The 26,418-nt window shown below is 42.1% G+C and overlaps 1 protein-coding gene across 4 annotated transcripts in view; it reads left to right on the top strand.

Annotated features, from left to right (window-relative positions):
• Window positions 1-26,418, top strand: part of LOC119017678 (cell migration inducing hyaluronidase 1) — a 161,323-nt gene that overhangs the window by 56,123 nt on the left and 78,782 nt on the right. For all 4 annotated transcript variants that reach the window (XM_037094536.1, XM_037094537.1, XM_037094539.1 and 1 more), the window contains one exon: window positions 16,158-16,331. In XM_037094536.1, coding sequence (XP_036950431.1) covers window positions 16,277-16,331 — 55 coding nt within the window. In that variant the 5' untranslated portion in view covers window positions 16,158-16,276. The remainder of the gene's footprint in view (window positions 1-16,157; window positions 16,332-26,418) is intronic.

Genomic DNA, 26,418 nt, shown 5'->3' with positions numbered 1-26,418 from the left:
AAAACAGAGGCTTCATATATACACTATATTGTAGTGAACTGTACTATTCTCATTATGGAAAGTGTTAACATGTGGGGCATCATTCTGCATATTAATGCAAACCTAAACTTGATATATTTGGAATCTTATGAAACATTAGTTTTCTCACCTGACTATGCTTTGCTGGAAGATGAGTTTGTGAAGAGGGACCAGGTCCAGCAGAGCTCAGGGGGTTTCATTAGAATAAGGTAAATAGATAAGGGAATAATCTCAAGGCACCTGAGCCAATAATAAGCACTGGCTGCTGCAGTGTCGCCCTGATTTGTTACAGACAGGACGTGGGGTCAGAAAACATTCTTGGTGTATTGTGTCAGGATTAAAATGCATGTGCATCTCTGGCAGATTTCCCGGGTTGCCAGGTCAGTGAAATAGGAGTTTGTCATTCATGGACAGGGGACAGTGCAGGACACCCAGCAGCAGTTGGACAACAACTTTATGCTGCGCCTGCATGCTGAGCAACATGAACATCTGTCAGTGCCGGTCCGTCCTGTCAGCACTGTTCACCGTCCTCCAGCTTCAGGAGTCTGTTCTTTTTGTGTTACAGCAGCAGAAAGACAATCGGCCTATTGTTGACGTGCCTTAAGCAATATACAGTACGTGGCTGATATTCATTTACAGTGCAGAGCTGATCAATACGACACCGTCCAGTTGTCTCTGTTCAGTCCATTACATTTTTGTAATGCAATATTTCAAGCAGACCCAGTGAAACTGGAGCGAGGCTTTGTGTTCTGTTTGTTTCTATGACTGCTGCTGAAGAAGCATTTCACCCCGAAGTGATCATCTAGTACAACTCTGACCACCTGTGAAGACAGATTTAAAGTTAGCCTTCATGTTTATGGCCAAATTCAGATTTAGATATGAAATATGAAGATATGGGCATTACTTGAGTTTAGTTGTAAAGTTTAAATACAAGAATAACAAGTTGACATGAGTATTGAAGCCTGACAGCAGTAAGTTAACAATATCTCAGACACTTTTTGTGCTTGTGTTGAAGAAATGTCCACTCTGACATTCCATGGAATATAGACAGAAGCCTTCAGTGACATTGTTTAGTTCTATTCATCAAGAAATGATCACTGAAAAGACCAAAACATACATGTGGTGCCGGGTGACGTGATCACACACTGTTCTTTGTTTGACTCAATGCACCATGTACTCAGCAGAGCACCAAATGTGGATCACTCTGAAAATAGTCCCCAACAAATCATTATTCCCTTTTATCAGAGTTACGTTTGATTAAAACGAAAGTTGCATATCCCTCAGAGGAACCAAGGGGCCACAGACAGGGAGGTGAAGACAGAGAGCAGCTCACTCTGCTGTGTGTCTGACTAATCACCAAATCAAATGAAAAGGCAAAAACCACCGAGACGATCAAAAACCAGAGGAGAGCCGGGCACTCGGAATAAAAGAACATGTATCAAACAAGGACAGAAATATTTAGAAAGGCCTTTATCATAGTTGATGAATTATTAAAAGGCCAGTCATTAAAAGAGCCAACATGTTCCCACCACTCGCTCTGCATCAGGGCTCGCAGACAGTCACTATAAAAAAGGCTTTTTACTAAACACTTCTCCTTTTCCCTTTTTCCGAGTGTACCTGACACAATTTGTATCTCCACTGTCTTACACCGAGCAGCCAGTCACCTCCTGTGTGTTACTGTGAGCTCTGTCACTTCTGGCTCTGAGGGGAATCCAGGTGTGTTCTTACAATACGCTGCTCTGTTAGTGAAAACACCTTTAATCCATCAATGGGAGAAGCAAACACACTGAATGTGTAAAATGTTAAAAAGCATGAAAAGTATCAAGGTTTGATGTGATTGCAATCTTTAGATTGACTTCTTCTGCATCCATGTTGAAGTGAGGCTGTAACCTGCATCCAGTGTTGTTTCTGGGAACGTGTTTGTGTCCTAGTTAACGCTGCAGCAGCTCGGTGGCTGTATATCTGTATGACTGCCTGTCTTGGCACAGCAGGTCTCAGTCTTTGAACCCATGAGACTGTCAACTCTTCAGCCCTCGCACACTCCGCCTCCTCTCTACCTCTCAGCATGGCTGCTGCTCCTCACTGGGAGAAAGCTCTTAATTGGAAGACGTAATTAAACGAAGAGTCTTATATATTTATTTAGCACATCAGGGGAACCCGCTGGCTGTGTGTGCTCTGCCAGCCACAACTGATAATCACAGCTGCTGGGCTGGGAACATCTCAAGGCACCAGGCATTGGAGGAATGTCTTAGTCAGACTGGTCCCACAACATAGATTGTCATCAGCTTTGGGCTGAAATGAGGCTGATTTGACTAAATGGCCTAAATATGTGGGCCGTGCTTTCAGTTAATGAAGCCACTCAGGAATGATAAAAGAAAAGGAAACTCTTTTTGTTCCTTATTAAACAGTAATACAGTAAGTGGCAGCTCTCCTATCAGACAGCACAAGACACCAGGTGTAGTTTAACTTCTTTACTCTGCTGTGAGACAGTAACATGATCACAGGCTGCACATATCGATAGTAGTCTCTGAAATGAAGCATAGCACAGCTCCTACATATCTGCTCTCATCTCTCATCAGAGTGAGCTGTTACCAACACCAATCATCACTTTCTGAAATAAAAAACACAATTCTCATTCAGTGCAAAGGAAAATAATGGCTCCAGAACATCATAGCACACATCAGCTACAAGTATACATGAACAAGTACCATATGAAATGTGTGAGCAAGCCAAATACTGATGAAATAGCAGCACTACTCTTAAGGTGAGTAATGACGTCCGTCTTAGCTTAAAGCAGCACACACAGTAAGATTCAGTGCTCCCCTGCAAACTGAAAGCCAGCCAGGAAGAGCCAGACTGACAAACCTCTGACTTCTGTACATGCAAGGAAACACAACATGTGCTGAGAGGCTCTCTGGGATTTATAATGCTCAACCTAAAGAACTGATTTACCTAAACAGTACAGCAGGTAAATGTATAAGACACATATTATCTGGAATATAGGAACACAGGAATTTACAATAATGCTGCTCCTGCTGGTAGTTCCCTCACTTTGACTTCAAACTTTTAATGAACCGCAACTGCTCTGCAGAAACATACCAGTCAGAGGTGTGAATCAAAACTAGCATCATCAAAACACTTCATTACTGAAATGTTCAGCAGAAAATTGCACCCTGACTTCATGTCTCTGGAGTGCGTGCTCTGAAGAACTTGATGCTCTGTGATTATTTGTTCCTTGGGCAGCACAGCAGAAGCTCCTGCTGGAGTTCACATGTTGTTCCCATGTTGTTCCTTCAGGTGCTCTGGTTTCCATCAGCACCAGAAACATGTAGGTCAGTAAGAATATAACTTCATTACTAAAATTCATTACTACGGTTTTGTCACATAACACGTTCTAATCTGCGTTACCGACCGAAGCGAAGTGTTTACTGTTGTTTTTTTAAAGAATCCATCCACACCAACATGACATATTAATATAGGCTCTGTGTGTTTCATACAGCAGAGCCTGTACTCTCTTTGTTCAGTCTGTTTGTCACTGAAATGAGCCTCATGATGAAGCCTGATCCTCACAGCGCATCTTAATTTACATTCTTGAATCAATCATGCATTCCTTCTTCTGTGGACTAGAATATAAAGGCACAGAAAAATAGATGTTTGTCTTGTCGTGTCATTATAGGCTACATCATAGAAGGTATAGGTCTATTTTGTTTCATATGAATAAACCAATTACAGATATTCATTCCTGCCTCATAATATATGAGCCTGTGATCCTCTGTCTGTCTGCTCAATCCTTTAATTAAAACGATCTTGGCCACGTCATGGTTCTGTACAGGTTGTTTGGTTGATTGTGAACAGTAGTGTAATCAGTGATGTATTTCTCTATGCAGGTGATAATATTGTAACATAAAATGAAGGTAAATAGTAATAAGTAATATATTGCATTTTGAACTTTCCCAACAATGGTGATGATAAACTCCACATTATTTCTTTTACCAAAATGCACTTTTAGTCGGCTGAATGTTCAAAACACGAGCTCCACTTATTTAGTAATTCCTGTCGCTGTCATGTGCATCCCACGGCCTTCCTCAGCAACACAAAATCTGAAATGACCTTGTGTTTAGAATATGTAGAAAGATGTGTGTCCTCAAGGTCAAAATTGCATATTTCGATTCTTCCTTTCTAACAGTGCAAGCCATTTATGCATGCTGTGGAAGGATGAGGTTGGGGAAAGATTGTGGTTGTGGCAAATAAACAATGCTTAGGGTAACGTTAGCATGAGGCAACTAAAACATATTTCATGATATGGCAGTACTACAGTTACCAAACAGACACAGATGAATTGCAGTAGAATGCAGCTCTCTCTCCTGCAGTCAGACATGCTGCACTGACACCTCATGGTACCAGACACATTCATCTGGCCCACACACCTCTCTGGATGTATATCATCATTGTGAACCTACACAACACACTCTGCATGGGACTGTGTCTTTAGGCTGTGTATGCTCATCAGTGCCATCAGCTTTGCTTGAAACAAAGCAAAGTGTCTTGCTGGTTTTACTGTCCCTTCCTGTCTCCGTGCGATGTTGTCTTTGATGAAGGAGGGACTGTGATGGGCCATGATGACTAAAATGCAAGGCAGGCCACCACAGTGCTTGAGTGCAGACAGCTCAGTGACAGAGATGAAACATATCTGGGTTTTTTATAGATTAAAAAGGAAGTATAACAGCACCAATTTTAGCCATATTACTATATATTTTGTTTCATCTCCAGTGCTGAATACTTGACGACTGCAGCACTGTAACCTCCTCTTCCCCACAGTGCTTTTGATTCTCTGCATTGTTTTTGATCTTCTTGCATATTATCTTCCCCAGTCAGCATCTTGACAGCAACACTGACACACTGAAGGATCTTTCAAACATTCAGGAGAAAACGAACAACAGCAGCCCACCCTAAAGCCTGGCACCTTGCCCCCACCTTCACCACCACCACCGCCACCGCTAATGTCAAATAAATTTCATCATTTGCGGCATGTGTTTCAATTTCATCACACTTACATGTTCAGCTGCTGTAATCTCTGGGCTGTGCAGGGATCACACAGTGTGACTGCAGGGCTCGCCTAGATTCTGCTCCACGCTGTTGGTGATGCTACTGCCAGCGTTAATGAGGTCATTTCTCCCCTTCCTCCTTTTTAATGTAACTGTTGAGAGATTTCATCATTTCACTGCAGCGACAGAGGGATTAGAGAGAGACAGAAAGCTGAAAGGAGAGCATGTTGGCCTGTCAGTCAGTCTCAGATCACCTCGCTGCCTCTGATCTTCCACTGCAGCCAGCAGGTGTCAACACCAGGCTCACTGCTGTGTTACTGTGCATACTAAAACTGCCCACATATTCCAATGTCTATTTTTGTTTAGACATATCGCGTCTTTAATCATGTCTGCTCACAGAATTTAATCAGGTTATCTCAGAGACAGCAAGATTGAATTTTCAGGAGAATCAGGCAAATGCCCCAAAAAACAACATGAGGAAGTTCAGAGGACAAAGATGTGGTGGCTGTAGTGAGTGTGACTCACTAACTGGTCTGATTGTAGTGCCACAGAGGCAAGAGAGGTGAAGATGGGTCAACAAAACATCGGACTTTAACATCGGGGGCCGGTGTTTGTTACCATTTTTTTTACTGACAGTCAACATCGGCCTTTTGACCTTACCAGCATGGCCACTGTCATAAATGGTTAGGGGACCTTTGCAGAGCTCTGTCAAAGTGTTTTCATAAAACTTTCTGTTTCAGCTCAGAAACAGAAATCTGACTCTAACCCAGCCTGGTAAAACACCCCCTTTACTGTGTGATATCAGCTGGGGCAGCATGTAGCAGTCTGGCAGCTGTGGCATATTTAGAAACACTGTTGTCTAGAAGTAAAGACGGTCCTGTCAGTGACTTGAGTGCCAGTGGATTATACCTAGTTATCACCCACATCTGTCGTCCTGGTTTAGTATTATTATCAACCCACAACGTTACAGAAATGGAGTGTGCATGGACACCAGGTGTGCTCAGTGGTGTTGTACCTGCCTGTTGAGATGCTTTCTCACATACATTACTGGCTAACTCTTGGACTGACGCTGAGTTGACAACTTCCTGTTTATCAGACTCTCATCTCAATAATTAATGAGATGGGGCACATAGAAGTCAAAGCAGCTTAATACTGTAAAGAAGTGTGCTGACAAATGGTTAAAACAGTCCCAAGTACCACTAGCAGAATCATTATTTAAATCTACCTGTGACACATGGCCTTTGCTTTATGTTTGCCTGAGGCCGGCCCTTATGTGTTTTTGGTTGTATGCACCACTTCAAGCACGTGTGTGTAGAGTTTGTGTGTAAAGCAGCCAGCATGACAGGCTGTACCCCCAGTGAGACTCTGCGTGTGTGTGTGTGTGTGTGTGTGTGTGTGTGTGTGTGTGTGCATTCTTGTATGATGGAGTGTGTTCATGTGTGTCTCGCCACATGTTTTCATGCTCACGCTAACCTTGTTAAGTGTACCTGGATCAGGTTGAGGACAGCATGTTCAGTATGTGACCAGAAGTTTTTTGTTTTTTTTTTCCCTGCAACCAAATCCAGACTAGGGTTCAGGAAAGACACACGCACACACGCACACACACACACACGCTGCCTGTTACCGTGTGTGTTCAGGCAGGTCTGTTATCAAAGCTGACTGGCTGCTGAGTGAATCATACAGTCCACTGTCGGCGCACGCCTCAGGATGTAGCTAATGATATACATATTTTTAGCTGTGTGGGCAGAGCCATCAGTGAGTGTGTTGCGGGGCTGCTCAGAGCCTTTGTAGGGCGTTCCCACCTCTACCTACAACTGATGTTAGCAGCACATGATTCACAATTTGAGTGCTGTTTTGCCAAAAAGAGTCGTGCATCCTGGAACTCTGCTGGTTCTCAACCAGCTTTGTATCACTCCAGTGTAGGTAGTAATGTTGAAACGTGTCTTCATGTCAGCTGCACCCAGAGCCCACCACTCAGTCGCCAGCAGAGATAACAGATGATGAAGATGAGGCGTTTGCACTGGCTCTGTCACTTTCAGGCTGTCGTTTAAACTCTGTATTTGGGCTATTTTGGATGCCTGAATCCGTGGACACAAAGAGTAAAGAGAGTGGTCGGATCGAGAGACAAGGCTGCCCCTTTTTCTCTCTTGGAACCATTGAGCAAGGCAGTGCTGATCACATACATACAAAGTTTATTTCACAGACTTCCAGTAAAAATATAGTGTTTAACTGCTCTCACTCCAGACAGAAGCCTCCTTGTGTATGTTTTCAGTTGACCTGGTTTGCTGTCTTTAATGTTGTGTCATTACTTTAGGTTGTGTTGTTCTGCTCTTCCTCTCCACACAAAAGGCTGGTAGTGATGACTCGCTGCATCTCTTTATCCCAGCCAGCACAAAGCTGTGATAAGTCTTCTGCAAAGGGCAACTGTTGTTTGGAGAGGAACACAGCAGCACGTCGACCCTGAAGGAACAAAACCAATTCAGATTCATTCATCCTCCTGAACACTGCTCCGCCCCTTCATTTCCTGTGTTTTTTCTAGACGGCAGACAAGGTCTGAATTCATTTCCGCCTGAGCCTGCTTTTTCTCTACTGAAATACCAACCTGAGCTGAATGGCAGGTATATTAGAATAACCTTTCTTATTTGAGCTGGGTGCCACATTATGTCCAGGTATAATGTAATAATGTCTCTGGCTGACCAGAAAGCAGACTGAGGGAGTTCCATTGTGTGTCGGGCTTGATGTGTTTTGATATTTTAAATGACTTTAAAGTTGTTGGATATCACCAATTTTCTACCAGGTCTAGAACACTTTCAGATCCAATCAGGATATCCTCCCCTTGCTCCGCCCTTTCATCCAAATATGGTCACTTCTGGCACTTAGATGGAGACGGCCATTACGCCAAACTAAAGGTTTCTAAATTGTAGTCCACAAACCAGCGAGTGACATCACAGTGGGTTTACACTCACACAATAAACAGTCAACACAAACATTTTTAATAAATCGGCCTGTCCAACAACTGTGACTAAGAGATGTGGTGAGGAGGTCATATTATACTGCATGTGTATATACTGTATAATTTATTCAAAGGAGACAATGTGTTTTACATCACCTTAAACATACCTTGAAATGTTTGTAATGTTAGAGCAAATCTGTGAGAAGCTAACGTGGGGCAACATGCTGACCTGGGCGAGTTAACAGTAGGGCTTCTTTTTGCATCTCATTCAGACAGAAAAACACTGTCTGCCTCAGAGACCAGGGTTAAGATCCAGGCAGTGATGCTGCTGCTGCTGCTGCTGCAGTTGTTCTACAGAGCAGCTGGCAGTGATCCTGGATGGGAAGCCAGTGAGGGATCAGGACCTTGCTGCTCTTGTGACCTCTAATAGTTGTTTGGAGGGCTGTGAAGAGGAGCTAGGATGTGAATCTGGCTCCAAACTTCTGATGAGGCAGAAAGGTAAAAGATGTGGACTGAAACATCACAGTGATGCTAAATACAAGCTATCTGACTGTCTCATGTAAATGGAATGCAGAGTGAGCTGATGCAGCAGCAGCAGCAGCAGCAGTGTGTTATTCCCGAGGCTGTAATGGGATTGGCTTCCTGGAGAGACCGGGATCAAAACATGTATTCAGACATGAATGAAGGTGGAAAAAGTAAGTGTGTATGTGAAGTCAGCAGATTTTCTTCCACCTCCATATGGCCGGTGTTTAGCTGGACCTCAGACAGAGCTGCAGCTAATGCAGCTAGCAGCGCTCCACCCAACACTTTGAACCTCCCCACAAGTGTATTATTACACACTATTCATGGACTTAATGCTTGTTTCTGGATGAGATTAATTGCAAGTCTTTGTTACTGTGGAAGTCACATAAACAGCTTTGAAAATGTCCTCCGCCCTCAGTTAAATGTTAAGTTCACTTGAATGTGCTTGTGTGTGGCTGCCTCACTGTCTGCGTGGCAGGCAGTGTGTGGTTCCACAGGGAAACTGGTCATTTCTCTCAGAACTTCATATTTTAGAAAGTGTGTGTGAGTGTTGTCAGAGCACTGCCAGCTTGTGTTTGAAATTTCACAGCCGCTTTGAGCTCATAAAGTGTCCAATAACCAGCAGGGCCTGGAAGCACATAAGCTACTGTAAGGCCTGAGCGCTGAGTGCTGCCGCGCACATTCATCTGAATTCACAATGGACTCCCTAATGTTACTGTGTCTCTGCACCACACACAAGGCTTACACAGTGTTTATTATTATGACGTCAATAGAGACATAATCTTTTGACATGAACATGCATGCAGAGTGTGTGTGTGTGTGTGTGTGTGTGTGTGTGTGTGTGTGTGTGTGTGTGTGTGTGTGTGTGTGTGTGTGAAAGTTACACTATTTTGGACAGAAATCAAATGATTAAAACAACATTTCATCCCTGCTGGTTTTCATTTTTTAAATTATTTATTTTTAGATAATCACCAAAAGCTGAAAGCAGTCCTCACTGGAACACCTGAATGAGAAAGAGTCAAATATCATCCTTCTGGGGTGTTAATGTTAATTTAATTTTCTTTAATAGATAGTCGGCTGTGTGAACAATCGATCACTGATTAATCATTAGTAATATAGGAAAGATGTTTCCTTCAGAAAACTGTTTTAACTGACATGACAGACACAGTCGGCTATCAGAAGTTAAAAGAACAGACATATTGAACATAAAGTCACTTGAGTGAAGAACAAAATAATGACTTCATTCTAATCACGCAGCTTCTGTCTCTCACTGCCAAGATGTTCTCTTCATTTCTGCGCCTGTCAACCACTGTAGGACTATTATACTGCGGCTCAAATACGTATATGCTAACCACAGCTAATGGTGATGACAAGGCAGCTAAATTCAAACCTTTTGAGGAAGTCTGAATTAAGAATACTCATGGTAATATGGGTGTTTAAGTTATCGCTGTAAGAGTTCCTAAATAATGTTGTGTTAGTAGATTATTCACTAAATCTTTTCCATTTTACAACAAAAAATGAATTAACATCTGAAACTAATTTAAAGTGAAAAATCTGATTTTGGTGGCAGCCTTCCAAAGACATGTAACCTTGGTTCCAACCCTGGGTATGAGTCCGAGCGGTGAAATGGAAAAATCCAAAAACTAAAAGGTTTATTTTGATATAAAATGAGTGAGCTGAGTGCTTCACACACAAACACACGCACACACAAACACACAAACACCTTGTAACTCTGCTCTGACTAAAGGCAATTAAACTTTGTGGTGAGGAGAGGTAAAAACCAGAAACCACAGCTGAAATAAAACAAACCTTTCAGCATTAGTCTGCATTACAACCTGCATCTGTTAATCCATCAGCATCACTACACAGCCTCAGCTTCTTCCACCCTGCTTCATGTGAACCTTGTGTTGATTCTTGTCTTGAATCTTTTATGTAATGCTCTCCTGGTGGGGGATCACGTTTCTCTCATGCAGGGAACATCAGCGGCTGTGTTTAAATGCACACCAGTAATCCAGTCATAATGTGATTAAGACAGTAAAGCAAGTACGCTGGAACTCATAGAAACATCATACCTCCATTAATACGCTGCTGCTCATAGCTGCAGTAAACAGAACTGCAGTGACACGTGTACGTGTGTTTCTTTACTCGTGTGGAACTTCATCCAATCTGTTTTCTTTGCATTTGCAAGAAACACATGAATCAGCTGCTTGACGATGCATGCCGTATATGTTTCACTGGGAGAATACTTCACTCTGCTCTGTCGTCTGGAAATAGGAATCTTAATGTTAACGAGTAGGCGATCCATCCTTTCACCATTTTGTGCCAGACAGGATGTGTCATCCACCACCGTGTTCTGGGTCTCCTCCATGTTGAACATTTATAGAATACCTCCTCAGGAGTGCAGCCAGGCAGCATTTTGATGAGATGCCCCAACCGTCTACACTGAACCTTATAAGTGTGGAGAAGCAGCGCTTCAACAGGCTCTGTCTCAGAGTGTCTGAGGTCCTCATCCTGCCTTTAACAGAACCTTCTGGTGTATTCTGACGTTAGCGGGCCAAAGCCTCCCTCCTCACTCTGACCACTACTTTCTGCTGTCGTGTCCACAGTTACATTGTCTTTTGGGATTGTTCTGTCATCTTCCTGCCTCTCAACATTCTTCATTTCTACTTTTCTACGTCCTCGTCTATGTACACTAGATCCAGTGTATCCAGCTGTCTGTGACTCACAGTCGTCCTCATGATAGGATAATCAGTCCCTGCACTGAACATTTCAAGTTTCCTTTGTAGACAGTAAGACTGCAGTGAAAGTTAAGTCAGGCATTTAAACGAAGCAGATGCATGGCCAGCTGATGTACTGCAGATCAGATAGTAGGTCTGAGCAGTTATCCATCGTGACCAGCCAGCAGGGCGACCTCTTATCTCCTCTCTCACTCTGTCTCTGGGCAGCCCAGCATCTTTCTCTGCCATCCAGAGCCAGGACAGGAAGTGATGCGTCCTCACAGTAGAAACACAGTAGGTAAGGCTGTGGACGTCAGGGTGGTAAATGGGTGTGTAGTACATCTCACTTTAGGTTTGGACATAATCTAGTTCACAGAATTTTCACAGAATCGTCCAATACTGAAAATGGCGTCCCTCAGTACGATTGATATTGTGCTGTCACATCATGTTGTACAGTCACTCCTTGGAAGGTACTCATGCTGTTTCACTCAGTTGTATGTCCTCTGTATGTAAAGTTAGCATGAAAACTGTCACACAGAAGCCTTGGACACTTTTTGGATACAGTTAAACAACAGATAAGCCTAAAATATAAGATAACAAGATTATATTGGTGTGATAACATTTTAATGTTCACATATGAAGTATTTATTTGTTGTTTTTGGAGCAGGAGCTCCTCTGGTGTCAGGACTATAAGACCTATGTTTGACAGCAGTGTAGTGTTTTCCTCTGAGGCTGCCCTGCTGACTGTGAGCCAGCTACACACACACTCAACCAGGTCTCACTGCCAAGTCAGGAGCCTTTCAGGAAACATGTGAGCCCCCTCATGAGACAGCCATATTCATAATGCATCAACAGGAATACAAGCACAATTACTCTGAACCGCTCTGTAATCAGTCTCACATTTACTTCCACTCTACCAGATGTGTGGGTCACTCCAGACCATCTGGAATCTGGAGAGGGTTCAAAGTGTTCCACGTTCCAGGTTTCACCAATAAACTCAGCTTCTCCAAATGAATCTATAATGTTAAGACTCACTGACTGTTTCTACAGTGGATCTGACAACATGTCTGAAGTTTGTTCTTATTCTTGCAGGATCACCATGAAGGATGTTTCCATGTTGTTGCCATGTGCTGCTGAAGATCAGTGTTTTGCAACGTTACCTTTAAAATGAACTCATTGGAAGATTACTGCCATTAAAGTGTAACTTATTACATTATTGCATTGTCTACTTAGAAAACTACCACTACTAAAACAGTATAAATGAATCAACAACAATGAGGGTGAATCCTAGCCAACTGTACCTTTGGGTGTTTGGACTCTGTCGTCATGTTGTAGCTTTCTGTATGGCCACATTCAGTGAGTCAGCAGTACAGATGAAAGGAAGTACAGATGCAATATCACATTTACATCTTTATTCAGCCAACAGTCTGACAGAGAAGTGTGCGGAGGCGAACAGTATTAGACACAGCTGTGTCCATTAAAACACAACACAGGCTCATATAGTCAAGTTGTGATTTTCAAACATGCAACTCTGCCCGTTAACCATGTGCTGACACTGAAAGCATCAAAGCACAGAGTCGCCTCTCCACAGTCCATTTAAAGATTATTTATTTGAAAAAATAACTAAAAACTGGATTGCTTGAATTACAGAACTAATATGTTACTCATTATGACAAAATAAGTAATCCGAGTACTCTGAGGTTTCCTGGCTACGTCCCATAAGCTTCATTCATTCATTCATTAGAAAGACAAAATATATTTAGTTATTTGTATCTGTTCAGATTGATTTGTTATTTGCTGGTAACCATGTGTTTAATGGAATAAACAGTTATCTATGAAAATGTTGGGATGCCTTTTTATTTGTGTTTCACATTACACACTTCATGCATGTGTGTTATTTTCCAGTAACTCAACAAGGTGTGGATTATGTCTTACATGTTTGATATTTAACAAGATGTACTGTATGTGCCATCACAGTGAAAGGCTGATTAAAGTTACACCTGGAGAAACACCAAGCAGTCAGATGATAGGACAGCTTAGAGGAACTAATGAATTCATCACCCAATCAGCCTGACCGTGTTATAAAGTTCAGATAATCTGAATCTTAACATGGCTAACTGTCTGACTTCATGTGGTTCTTACATCAGTGCTCCTCTGTTACTTTGGTGAGAATGGTTTTATAAGTGACATGATAAATGGTCAAAACTAAGAAAGAAGCTAAATAAAACAAACCTTTTAACAATAAGTTAGTTAGTTAGTAGTGCAGTCATTAACTTTCTCCTTTCATTACTGATTCTTTCATCACTACATTAACTGATCATGAACTGATCATTCACTAATCTATAACACTGGATTTGAATAATTAACTAGTTGTTAACTAGCAGTTAGTTCCTCATTGATTCATAATTTGTTTCCCCTTATTATAAAGTGTTACCCTTCACATCCCATAATGCAACTGAAGGGAGGCATTCGCCACAGTTTCTATGCAGCACAGCGAGCAGAGAAATCATCCAGTGCTGTCACTTACATCCTCTGATCCAGGTGTCCTCAGTCATCTGACTGAATTAATCAATAACTTTGTCTCAAAGACCATACGAGAGGTTTGTTGTTGGGTTGATTTCTTACAGCGTGCTCTGTGCGAGTGCTCATAGTGCTCTGTGATGACCATGACCATATCCACATCTTTTCTGATGAAAGCCATTATTCTAAAATTAAGCTGTTCCTAGTTTTCCTTGAGACGCTGTGGATTCCTGCAGGACATAAACTGCTCTAAATAACGCAAATATTCTTATAACGATGCCAAGGAAGACGGGGGGAAAAGGTTGTTCTGGTACGTGTGGACATGGCTGCAGCGGCAGGATATCCCTTTAAGCAGAAGACTGGAATTAACAGTGATTTCCATATGGAAATTTAGCAGCTAAAGTCATTAAATCTACAGTAACCAACCCACAGAAGTCACATATTTGCTAAAATGGGCACTTTGCCAGCAAGAAGAAATGAAATGTTTAATTCTCTCTTGTTGCTGTGGCAGCTCAGGGATTAATCTGCTGCGAGACAAGATAATCATATGATTCCAATATGCAGAGGAGATTACCTGAGAAATGTTTACCAGTGATTACTTTACAGCTGTGACCTTTTGAGAGCACACACACACACACACACACACACACACACACACACACACACACAGTGGAACTGATACGGCACACTTGCCAGCATGATGTCTTGTCAGATGTAAGACTCAGTCAGCCAGCAGCAGTGTGAACAGTGTATCTACATGCATGAAAAACAGACCTTTGATTAACATGTGACTGCACAGAGACACTCCCACTAACTCTGTCAGCAGTTGTCAAACAGCACGCTAATTACACGATGTTGTTAAAATAAACGATGATTGATTACTATTGTGTTCCTGCGCTCACAGCCTCTCACATGGCAGCACAAGCTAATTAAATCTAATCAAAGCCATCATCAGAATCCCACACAGTTTACAGCCATTCAGACAGTGTTGTGGAGGTCAGAACTACATTTGGATTAATTAATCTGCAGTAAACATTGTGAAGTCATTAAGCGAGGAATTAAAAATGCACAATGTCACACCATGTTTAACACTTATTCATTAACTTATTCATGTAGCTGTGGTCAAGAACCACCAGTCACTGCTGCCAGCTCGGCAGCTCTGCAGTGAGACTGTCCAAAAGCAGTTTTTCACAGAGCAGGACTGAGTCAGGGTGAGTGCCACTGTGTTTGTCTGTCAAACACACTTCTGAACATCACCGCATCTCCAATCTCCACTACATGTTATGGCGTGTCCACGTGCACACGTCATGTCTGGAACATCTAATGTTGTTCTAACGTTCAGAGTCTCCTCCGTTACTGGAGGGACCACTTACTGTCATGTGGAGCCAAGTAAGGACCAAGAGTGAACAAATAAAACAGTGTTTGTTCAGTATTCTTCATCCAGTTATCTAACTGCTGTTCATACTGGAAAAAACCAACAGACATCGGTACATATATATATAATTACTTAATAGAACTTCACTCAAAATGGTTGTTGCATAGTCACTAAGTAAGTGAATACCAGAAGAATTACTGTTTTCTTTTATTAAAACACAAACAAATAAAGTGTAATATCTGTAATAAAAGCAGAAGAAAAGCCACTGGACCCAGCTGAGACCTGAGTGAAACAGATGACAGAAAAACCTTTATAGACGTGAGATTCATGAACTAGACACTCTTTACAACAGTGCACAGGCAAAGCAAAGCACTGGAGCAGAAAATGTGAAAAACAAGACTACCACAGCACATCAAGGCCGTGTTCAACACAACAGCCTTATTCTGCAATTATTTAAGTCTTTGTGTCATGATTGGAATTGTTGTTATATTTATGACCTTCCTGAATATATAAAGTTTATATGAATTATAATTCAAAGCAGTGTCGTAGAGTTCTGAACTGTGAATCATAGAGGAGCTTTTTGTCCATAACAGATCAAGTTCTATGGTCAGCAGTAGTTTAGGAACACTTACAAACAAGGTCTAAGCACCGCTGAAGGTAACGCTGCTGCAGGGTTTGTCATGTGCATAAAAAAAATCAGTTTCCACTGCAACTTAAAATATGTCTTCTGTCAATAACAGTAAAGTTATCTCTTCTTTACAAAACAATGCAGTTTATCTCAAACAGTCCTGTGATGTCGCAGTGGTTTGTTCTGCCTTCATTGTCTTATTGAAAAAGAAGCTAAATCAAAGATTCAAGCTTGTGTTCAGAAAGACTCCTCCACTGTGTGCAAGTCTGTCCAGAGCTGTGACATGCCTCCTGCTATTCTTGTACACCACAGAGTGCTTTAGTATCACACATTTGTACATGTCTTGCTGAGTCTTCTGCATTTCAATGTGAATTTCTAGGTGCCTTTGGTGGCTTCCCACTGTGAACTTGGCACTCAAACTCTGAAGACCCCTCTGAAGCCCACTGGGAGGTCTGCTGCAACCTTTGAAGGTCTTAGGTGTGAAGCTGGTCAGCAGCGATGAAGACCTGCTGTGTGTTTCTGGCAGCTCTGCTGCTCCCCAGCATCCAAGCAGGTGAGTTAAGGACTTTTTTCTTTTTACTGATCCTCATCGTCTCAGTGGGCTAAAGACTCTTGATGTCATGATATAGAAACAGTCAATGTCATCATTCAGTCAACACTCAAAAAGTCATTTGCTTAAAACAGTGACTTGTACATCATCTACATTTTCCATCCAGTTTTATTACATTCTTTGTAAAGTGTGACATTTAACCCTAAGTCTTTTCTAACATGTTGAGACAATGTGAATCATTTATATAGCTGACTCATTGCATTTGATGAATTCAGAATGAATCATGGAAAGTTAAAAGGAACTTTCAGGTAAACACGCTGGGCTCTGTCTCACACCTGGTGCAAAGCAGCCCACCTGTCCTTGTTAGTTTCAGCCAGGAGTTCTCAGGAGATGGTGCACAGCTCTCACTGTGGAGTGAAACATGTCATGACAGCTGCTAGTTTTCTACGTTCAACAGACTCTCTCGGCTGTTTGAGTCTAATCAACACATACACTCTCTGTTAAATGCCACAACGGTATAAACACAAATAAAGTAGCTGTCACAATGAACCTGGGTCCCAAAAGGCTACCTGGCCGGGTTCGTGCCTCGTGCTAACGTTAGCGGCTGACCCAGTCTGGTGCAGCAGCACTGTTCTTTGGCTTGTGTGCTTTGTGCTATTGAGTTAGCACGCTCCTGAACAACCAGCTCAGTGTCTGTGTGCTGTGAGCGCAGTGCATCATTGTCATCACTCACCATATCCAACAACCTGATAAGTGAGAAATGTGGCTGCACTTCCTCAGCTCACGCAGGGTTAGGGTCAGTTCTGGTCAGTGTGCTCTCAGGTAGAGTATGTGTGATTCTTCCTCTTTTTCAGAGCATTTGGTTTATTACAACATGACAACTGGGACGTGATTTTCTGCACATGTTTTTCTAACAAAAGATGCTTTTGAAATAACTTTCACAGTCTATAACTTTAAGAAAAATACCATGAAAACTGGTCCTGTAATCTTTCCTTTGTAGACGGCACAGGAAGTGTACTATACAGAGCAGGTCTGTCTGCCCTAGCAGAGAAAAACACATTTCACTTAGACAGTATAGTCTGTGAACAATGGAGTCTTGTGGCAGACACAACACTTTGTAGCTTACTTGCATTGTGTGGTTAATGGAGTGTGTGTAGTCTGTCATGCAGCGTAACTTTGTCGATGTCGACCATTAAGAGCACTGCTGGCTGAGAGCACCCTCTCCTTCTCTCTGCTCCAGTCAGCTCTCTCTCTTTTTCCCTCTATCACTGCTTGTTCTTTTGTCTTTGAGCCATCACTGTGAATTATCAAACACCTGCATGGAGTCCAGTCACATGTGTAGCACCTGTGGCATCTGCTCCATATAGAAAAACAGCTGTCAAGGACTATGATGGATGAGTCCATGAATCACATGAATGCAGCACGATGTGCCCTGTCATCAGATTGATAAAGAGTCCTTTTTTGGTTCAGTACATGAGGTCCATGTGTATGTGGCATGCATATAACTGGTTATTAAAGGGCTGGGTCATCCAAATGGCACATAAAACAGAGTGAAACTTAACCTTTGACCCAGGAAAGAGAATTTTGATAAAACAGCACTGAACTAGAGGTCCAGTTACGAGCCTACCCAGAGGTTCAACAGCATCTGACGGTCTCAGCAGATGGTTTACTGTCGGATGCAGTTGAATGCTTCTGAAAAATCTCGTGTGTAGAACTCGACTCAGTATTGATGCAATGGAACATGCAGCAATAAAGCTGCTAATGGGACAAAACCTAGATAATGTACAGTGTTTATTAGCGGTATATTAGTTTCACTGAGAAGAAATGCAGCCATGTATAAAGTCAAATATTAGCACAGTCTGTGCCTGTCAGAGAGATGGTGGTGATGTAGCATTAGCAGTATTTAATTAGATTTATTCCTTGTGACTTGCTAATGAATTAGTGTGGCAGATAAAGTATAGATATACTCAAAAAGACCTCAAAGGTATTTTGAGGAAAAGATGATCATAAACTTTAATTATAATCTGTACAAAGTAAAGGTGTGTGTCTACCATGAACTCACATATGAGTCAACAGGACAGGAGCCTCTAATGCACTGCACACAATATAGTGTAACAATTAAATCCCGCTACACAGACAGCATGGACTTTTTCTCCAAAACGTTTTAGGCTAAGCTTTCAATAACAAAAGCTGTGAGCCAAGATCGGAAAAAATTATACAAAACTAAAACACAAAGCTGATACACAAAAGTTTAACAAACTTAACAAATCAAAGTGCAACACACAAGCCAGGAAAAACAGGAGGAACATGAGCCAGAGACAAACCACACAGGAGCTATTTAACTTACAAAGAAAAGGTGGGGAACCACACAAAGGGAGGAAATGAAAAGGCAAAACATGACACATGAGGGCAGACCTTCAAAATAAAACAGGACATAAAAACCACCAACTATGACAAAACCATAAGAGACGGGCCAGGCAGTGACAACAAGTGGACGAATGACACCTGCTGCTGACGTGAGAACAGAGGAAACTCAGGGTGTGATATTCATGTTGTCATTTGAATAAAACAGCCCTTTAAATAGCCTTTGAATTTAATCACTGCATTTTGTAAGTTTTTTGAAACCAAACCATCGACTTGTCATGATCAACATGAGTCCTCTGGCACAAGGTAACAGTGGTGCACAGTATTCACCTGCAGGGCCGAGCGAACACGTCAGGCTCAGCTTATGGATTCTCAGCTGGAGAGGTGTTGAAGGAGACTAATCCCTGCATCAAATTCATTTCCCAGGATGAGAGAGGGAGCTTTGACAGAGAGAGAGACACAGAGCTGGAGTCTGAACGGAGGGACTGGGTCTTTCCAGGACACTCAGTTCTGAAGTGATGAAGAAAAGCTGCACTGCAGGTCAATGATGACTGTAAGGATAAAACATGATCCGCTCAAACTGAGGTCATCTGCTTATAATGGTTTTACTTTGTCACACAAGTCTGTTGCTCTCTTTGTCTTACATGCCCATCAGTGGTCATATCAGATATGTGAGTAGGTCCGACCCAGCTTTGTACAGTGGCCAACGCAGAGAGACAAAGAATGTGTCAAGTTAAAAGATCATTTTCCAAGTCAATAAAGTCGCAGTTTGTTGTATCTCATGTATCATATAGTTTGGTGTTGCTTGTGTGTTTTAGTCTCACTCAACACTCGTCCACAGCACCGACGTGGCCAACTGGGCTCAGAAAAGGTAGTAAAAGGATGAAAATCACAATAAATGTGTTCATACTGACAGCTGCAGTGATGTGACAGGAGAGGTGGTCAGTTCTGTGAGCTGCTGATATACAGAGCAGCTCTACACGAGACGAGACGCCTTCACTTACAAGACTGCTGGCTGCGTACTCTTCATAATGATGCTGTTTCACTGTATTATATTTCAGTTTGACGACAGACTTTATTGATTTGAAAAATTATCTGACAAACATCATAGATGTTATTCATGACACAACTGAAACAGGATCAATATACTGAAACAGTTTCTGAATGCAACACCTCTGTGGTAAATACAGATCTCAGGTCTGTCACAGTGTGTTAATGTAGGTGCTGATTACAAACAGAATTCACTCCACCGAAACAATGTTATGTGCTGAAAACTTGTGTGTTGAAGTGAACATGTATGTGACGCAGTGATCCTCCCTCTCACTGAAGATACAGAGCAGAAACAAGTGACAGAGACGCCGTTCACCCTGTTACACCACACGACTCTGCTGCTACTCTGAGCTGTAAAAGTTACAACAATTTGATTTAAATGAACTCGTATCCAATCATTTTTTCACGTTCCTCACCTCCTCTTCCACACTAAGGCTTTGGGTTAAATGACTCACTCACTCACACACAGTAGGCTGTTTGTCTGCATGCTGTGTGGAGAATTCTTCCTGACAGTCGTTCTAATCAATGACAGCATCTCAGTCTGAGGCAGGTTTGGCTTTTTGGGGGTGGATGGTTAATGGCCTGCACCTCAAAGAGAAGTTCAAGTCACAAGGATCTGTGACATAATGCTTAAGGTGCATTGTGGCTGATATAACAGTGCCTTTTAAATTGGATTACAAGCTCCTTCATCAGTATAGCTTATCCCCACAGCCTTCTCATTATCACCCAGAGCTGGGTAGCTAATTAGCTCAGTGCCACAAGGTATTGACTCGCTGTGTTTTTGTTGTGATTTTGTGGAGTTGAGTTGTGCTCACAGAGCCGCTGTGCCACTCTCACCGTTCACAAGAGAGAACTCATCATCAAAGTCATTGAATTCAAGATTAAGCTTCAGAGATGTCCAGAGGATCACCACAGCCAGTATACATGATCCCTGGAGAACCTAAATGTCTGTGCAGAATAACAACCTGCAATCAAGTCAGTAGTTGTGAGTTACTGTAGTCTGCACCAGAGTCTGGATCAGCTGACAGACAGTCCATGGAGCCATGCACACAACTACAGCTGCTGCCTGAGTGGTGTTTGATTTACTGACTAGCATGAAAGATCTCTCTCAAATTGGTCCATTCAAAATTAAGTAGTATAAAATATATCCAAGAGAATCAGCGACACACATGAGGATGATATACACAATCTTCATAGACACACCAAGAGGGAAATATGTACAATATGTACACAATATGTGAGAAACATGAGCACTAAGCAGCTTTCAGCTCACCAGACAAAGTGTTGTTGGACTGATTGTTTTTTGTTCAGACAGTTAATGTTAACAGAGATTTCAATCCTCTCAGTGCTGTCAGCCCTGCAGAGATGAGGCCAGCCCTTCCTCTCACTGCTTAACTTCTTTCCTTTTAAATAACACTGCTGCAGTAAATTGCACTGCAGGCACACCTGGAATGAGTGACCGAGTGTTGGGTCTCAACTGTAGCTTCACTGACGAATAGTTCCATAGTTCATTCATTTTAATTAATGGGTCCTGGCAGGCATGTGTTGATGTTCATTCTCAGCACACCTGGGCACATATTTATCTACACAGTCGTTTTGATCATATCTACATGTATAAATCAGAATGAGGTGAAGAGAAATGGAACATTAAAGGAAACCAGGCTGGAGGAGGGAAGTCCTGCTGCTGTTAGATGAGAAATCAGCCGCAGACAAAGAAGATGGCTGGTGATCGCACATCAGATGAATGGGAACTTAATTCTGACTGTTTGCACCCAAGAAGGATGAAAAAGCGATGATGCATCCAATTGTAGATTCAAACTAGATGATCACAGTAGTCCAGTTACATAATCTCTGTAAATCATGTCTCAGGGTGAGTCTGTGTACTGCAGCCGTCTGCAGAGATAATCTGAATCACCTCTGCAGCTCTCTTTGATATAAAAGGAACACGTGAAGCTTATTCTCTTTTTTTCAATTTGGAGGTCTACGAACAAAATTGTATTCTTTAATGTTCAGAAGCAGGTATTTCTCTCAGCACCACTGCTTCAGCACCTCACCTATGTTTCCACTTTTCTGTGTCGGTTTAGTCTTTTATCCTTTTTTTTTTTTTTTTTGGACAAAAACATGAAGCAGGATATGAAGACAGAGGCTTCTGCTGAGTGGGCACCAGATGGTCGCACCAGAAGCTTAACTTTGTGCTTAAGTGTCTTTGGCTTCACCCGCCCTGACAAAGAACAAGCTCCATGTGTGAACAGTGGTAGCTCAAGAAAATGATTCAACAGCTCTCTTTTAAAGATAGCTGCTGTGTTACAGTCAGTTAGTTTTCTTGCCCTCTCCTGTGAAGAAACTGGGTGTAAAGCTTTGAAGTCTCCATTTCACCTGGTTTATTATTGTGGTATAGTTCTCCCTGACTCACCTGTGTTGGTGGTTTTCTGGTGAAGTTCAGCTGCAGTTCATTGTGAATTCAGCAAAGGAAAGAAGCAGGTTCAGCACTTTTTCTCCAGCAGCTGTCAAACACTCCAGTAACGGGCAGACACACATCTCCAAGGACTGATTCAGACGCTTACTCAGAAATGTGAAATGTTAACAGCTGCTGAAGAGGAACTTTTTGCTGTATGTTGTCTTTAAGTTTTTGCCTATTCTTCCATTTTATGTTATAAATATGAGTAAGTCCACTTATCACCAAATCAAGGATTCATGAATCTACTGAAATAAAGGCAGCATATAGTCAAAATAGAAAAACAAGACACGGCAAGCTGAGTCTAGTGACCGCGAGAGAGCGTGCAGAGACTTGAATGTAATGAGTAACATTTAAGAAACAAATGTCACAGGAAGTCCTCTTGCTACTGTATGAATAACAGTTCTGTGGGATCTCTGGGTGCTTACATTATCCCAAATGTTCCAAACAATGTTCAAAACAGAGAAATCCACATTTGTTCAAGGTAATGATGCGTTTCATTGGTTCATTGGTTTGGTCAGGGGGGAGTGAGGAAGGATGTGAGGATGTTGGAACCGCAAACGGGCCCACGAAGTCTGGAGAAGTCAGAACATTTGGCTGCAGCCTGAACTAATGTGCCAGAGACCTCAGAATATTAGCTTGTGCATCAACATTTGTGCCCAAGTTACATCAGACATGTTTTTTTATCAGCGACGGTGGTGCATCTGTGTTTATTCCTCCCAAACAGTGAGGAGACTTTAGTGTCCATTAGCAGATCGAGCTCTCACTGAGCTCAGCACTCAGCACAGACTCAGATTCTCTCTCTTCTTGTGTTACGTTCATGAAGAGAAGTCCATTTCCCCTCCAGCTCCACTCAGCAGTCAACGTTACAGGACATGAACAGTGACAATGGAGGTCACCTCTGCAGATCACTGCTGCAGTCAGGCTGATAAACAGGAGTGAAGATAAATCCACTTTTCCCAGAAGATAAAAAGTCGTCTCTGAGCTCTCCTCCTGTCGGAGACCGGCTCCATCTGACCAATCCTTAAATATAATCCTGTTTTGCAATTACCCTCTTAAAGTGAAACTCTCGCCATAATGCAAACTCATTTTCAGTGGGAGTGCTACGGGCACTTTTACGATAGCATCAAAATCTCTATTTTTAAAACAGTAAGAAGTCTCGACACAACATGAAACTTTGCTGGTAGCATCACCAGGGTCTCTACACATGAACACCAGCAGTTTACTAAAAAGAAGGTTTTTGAACAGCTCATGTTAGCAGTAGCTTGTTCCGCTCGCCGCCGTCATGGCGGCTGAGAAGTGTCGACCTCAGAATGTGACGTAACCTGGAGGACAGTTAAGGTGGAACTACTGTCTTCCAGCAACAACTATCCACGAGAGATCTCACGTGACTTTTGCAGCTTTTGATTTTAGTATTGTTTCTTACATGAGGCTCCTTTTTCAACTTCAAGGTCAATATTGTTTTTCACTAACGACAAAACAATGAATTATCCACATTTATATGGAACTAAGCTTCAGAAGCGTTCCACCTTAACTGTCCTCCAGGTTACGTCTCATTCTGAGATCGACACTTCCTGGGTGCCATGACGGCTGTGAGTCGAACAAGCAACTGCTAACATGAGCTGTTCAAAAACTTTATTTTCAGTGAACTCTGTGTACACAATCAATGTTGTCAGTGCTGGTGTTCATGTGCAGAGACCCTGGTGATGCTACCAGCAGAGTTTCATGTTGTGTCCAGACTTCTTACTGTTGTGGTAAAAGTGCCAGTAGCACTCCCACTGAAAATGAGTTTGACCAGAAAACAAAAATATGATAAATTGTAATAAGTGCCTCTTTCATTGTAATTATGCTTTTAAATGAAGGTTTGATTCATATACATTCACAAAAACAGCCTCAGTTGCATTTTGGCGAGAGTTTCACTTTAAACAGATAAAGGGAACAGAATGCTCAGATTGCAAATACATTTTTACAAACTTTTTTTATTTTTTCAACTTTGAGGTGTATGATGAAAATGTAATGGATTATTTTATGATATATTTATGTGACTTTCTTCATTTAAAATGTGTCCATGGTGTTAAGCTCGTGATAAAAGCAAATAGTCGTACCTTGATTTAAGACTGTTCCTTCAAACACTTCAACATTTTGAAGGTCAGGAATGACCCTCCATGCTCAGTGTACTCAGCAGTAAGCACGTGTGACACAATGCTGATATCAGCCTATGCCAGACTACAGTTGGATGGTTTAATAACATTAGTTAGAGGGTAGGGATTGTTTCTTAAAGTCACAGCAGGACTGTAGGCAAACTGACACTTCACAGACACTCGGAGTCCTCCAGGGCCAAACAGCCATCACTCACTGACAAACAGAGAGCCATGAATCTGAGTTAGCCCTCTGGGAAATCTACTTGACAGTTCAGGTCCCTTGCCAGTCAATGCCAGTGACAGATCTATTAGGTGGCAGGGAGAGGAGGTGACCACCACACACACCTGAGAACAACAGACTGAAACTCTATCAGACAGACTGGACATCCACACACAGTGTCTCAGTGCCATCCTGACAACAACAGACACAAACTACAGGGCTTCATCACTCACTCTTACTCCTGAGTGAGCAATCCAATAACCTTGTGTGCATTTTTATCCCCATTTAGAAAGCTGGGGTGCTGAGAAAGTTACAGAGTAGACAAAGAGAGAAACAAATTGGATCTGCAGAGAACAAGTTGACAAACCTGAAGTACAGCTGGTGATCAGTGCAGCACCAGAGAGGCACTACAGCTCACACTCCACTGGACACACTAAACAGGTTAATGTGAGTCTCAGACAAAAAGTGTGTCTGTGTTCCTGCAGAGGAAATGAACTTTGGACTTCATACACAGAATGTATACATAAAAACACAGTGATCCTTCCAGTCTGTTTATCACTTATGGCAAAATGTGTTTGTAATGAAGGCAGAATATTTCAGACATTACTGCACTGACTGTAAGCTTCACTGGGAATTTAACAATTATCCATCAGACCGAGCATATTTTTCAGCATCATTTTCTGTAAAAAATGAATACGGATTTCATTTTGGTACATTTCTGACAACAGCTGGCTCCATATATATCTGTAACAGTCTGATGTCAGTCAGCATCATCAGGTTACAGATAATCTGTAAGATTTTCTGACATCTGATGTGTTTTAACTTGTTCTAACACTTTCCTTTTTTTAATCCTTGTTACTGACTGTTAATGGGAGCATTATTCAGTGTGCAGACTGTTTTTCTGTCCAGCCATCAGCATTTAGTATAGTAGTAGTATTACTCCATGTCTCTCACATTCATAATGATTTTGAAATGTTTCCCATATTCTTTAACTGCTCCAAGAAAACTGGCACCAACCAGCCCTCTGCTTTTATAAAAGGTGACAGGCTAGATAGTGTATAGTACACACACACACACACACACACACACACACACACACACACACACACACACACACACACACACACACACACACACACACACACTATTTTCTTTTACCTTGATGCCTCTTCACAGTTGTTTTCTGCCTTAAACAAGTGTTTTGGTATATCAGATTTGTCCTATAAAGAGCAATGTTCCAGCTGCAAAACATTTCTTCAAGGCGACGATAAAGCCGGCTAAAGGCTGCAGCAGCTGAAGCATGTTGTAAAAGGTTTCATTTGATCAAAAAGCAGCTGAATGCTTTCCATCAGTTCTTGTGAGTCTTTCACACTACAGAGAACGGAGGGTAGCTACAAGGTTGCTTGTTGATTTGGTGAAGGCCAGGGACAGATAAGAAAAATGGTCATTTTAAATCATTTCTCGTATTCTTTCAAAGGGTTTGTTGGGTCTTTTATCACGGCTGCCTGCCTGCACTTGTCAATATTAATCCATGCCTTCAGTTTGTTTTGTCAGCCTTGATTGTGAGCTGTGGTGCTTATAGCCATGCAGGGTTTTATCTGGGTTCAGGTTCCAGTTGCAGCAGGAATGGTACCCAGCTCTCCCTGGGTCCCTGGTGGTCCCCAGGCTTTTTGAAACCACATCAGATATGACAGAACCAACAGAGGTGTATCTTCAGCAGAGAGAAGAGATGCAGGTCTGAGGTCCTCAGACTGAAGTTGGAATCGTCACAGTTGAGACACCTTCTGAATCTGACTGCTGAGGAGCTTCAGCTCACTCCAGACATCTGCCTCCCTCCACAGAGGATGTGGTGGTGTCCCA

The sequence above is a fragment of the Acanthopagrus latus genome, chromosome 4 (assembly GCF_904848185.1).
Source record: "Acanthopagrus latus isolate v.2019 chromosome 4, fAcaLat1.1, whole genome shotgun sequence".
Classification (NCBI taxonomy): domain Eukaryota; kingdom Metazoa; phylum Chordata; class Actinopteri; order Spariformes; family Sparidae; genus Acanthopagrus; species Acanthopagrus latus.
This window is presented reverse-complemented; position numbering and strand designations above follow the sequence as displayed.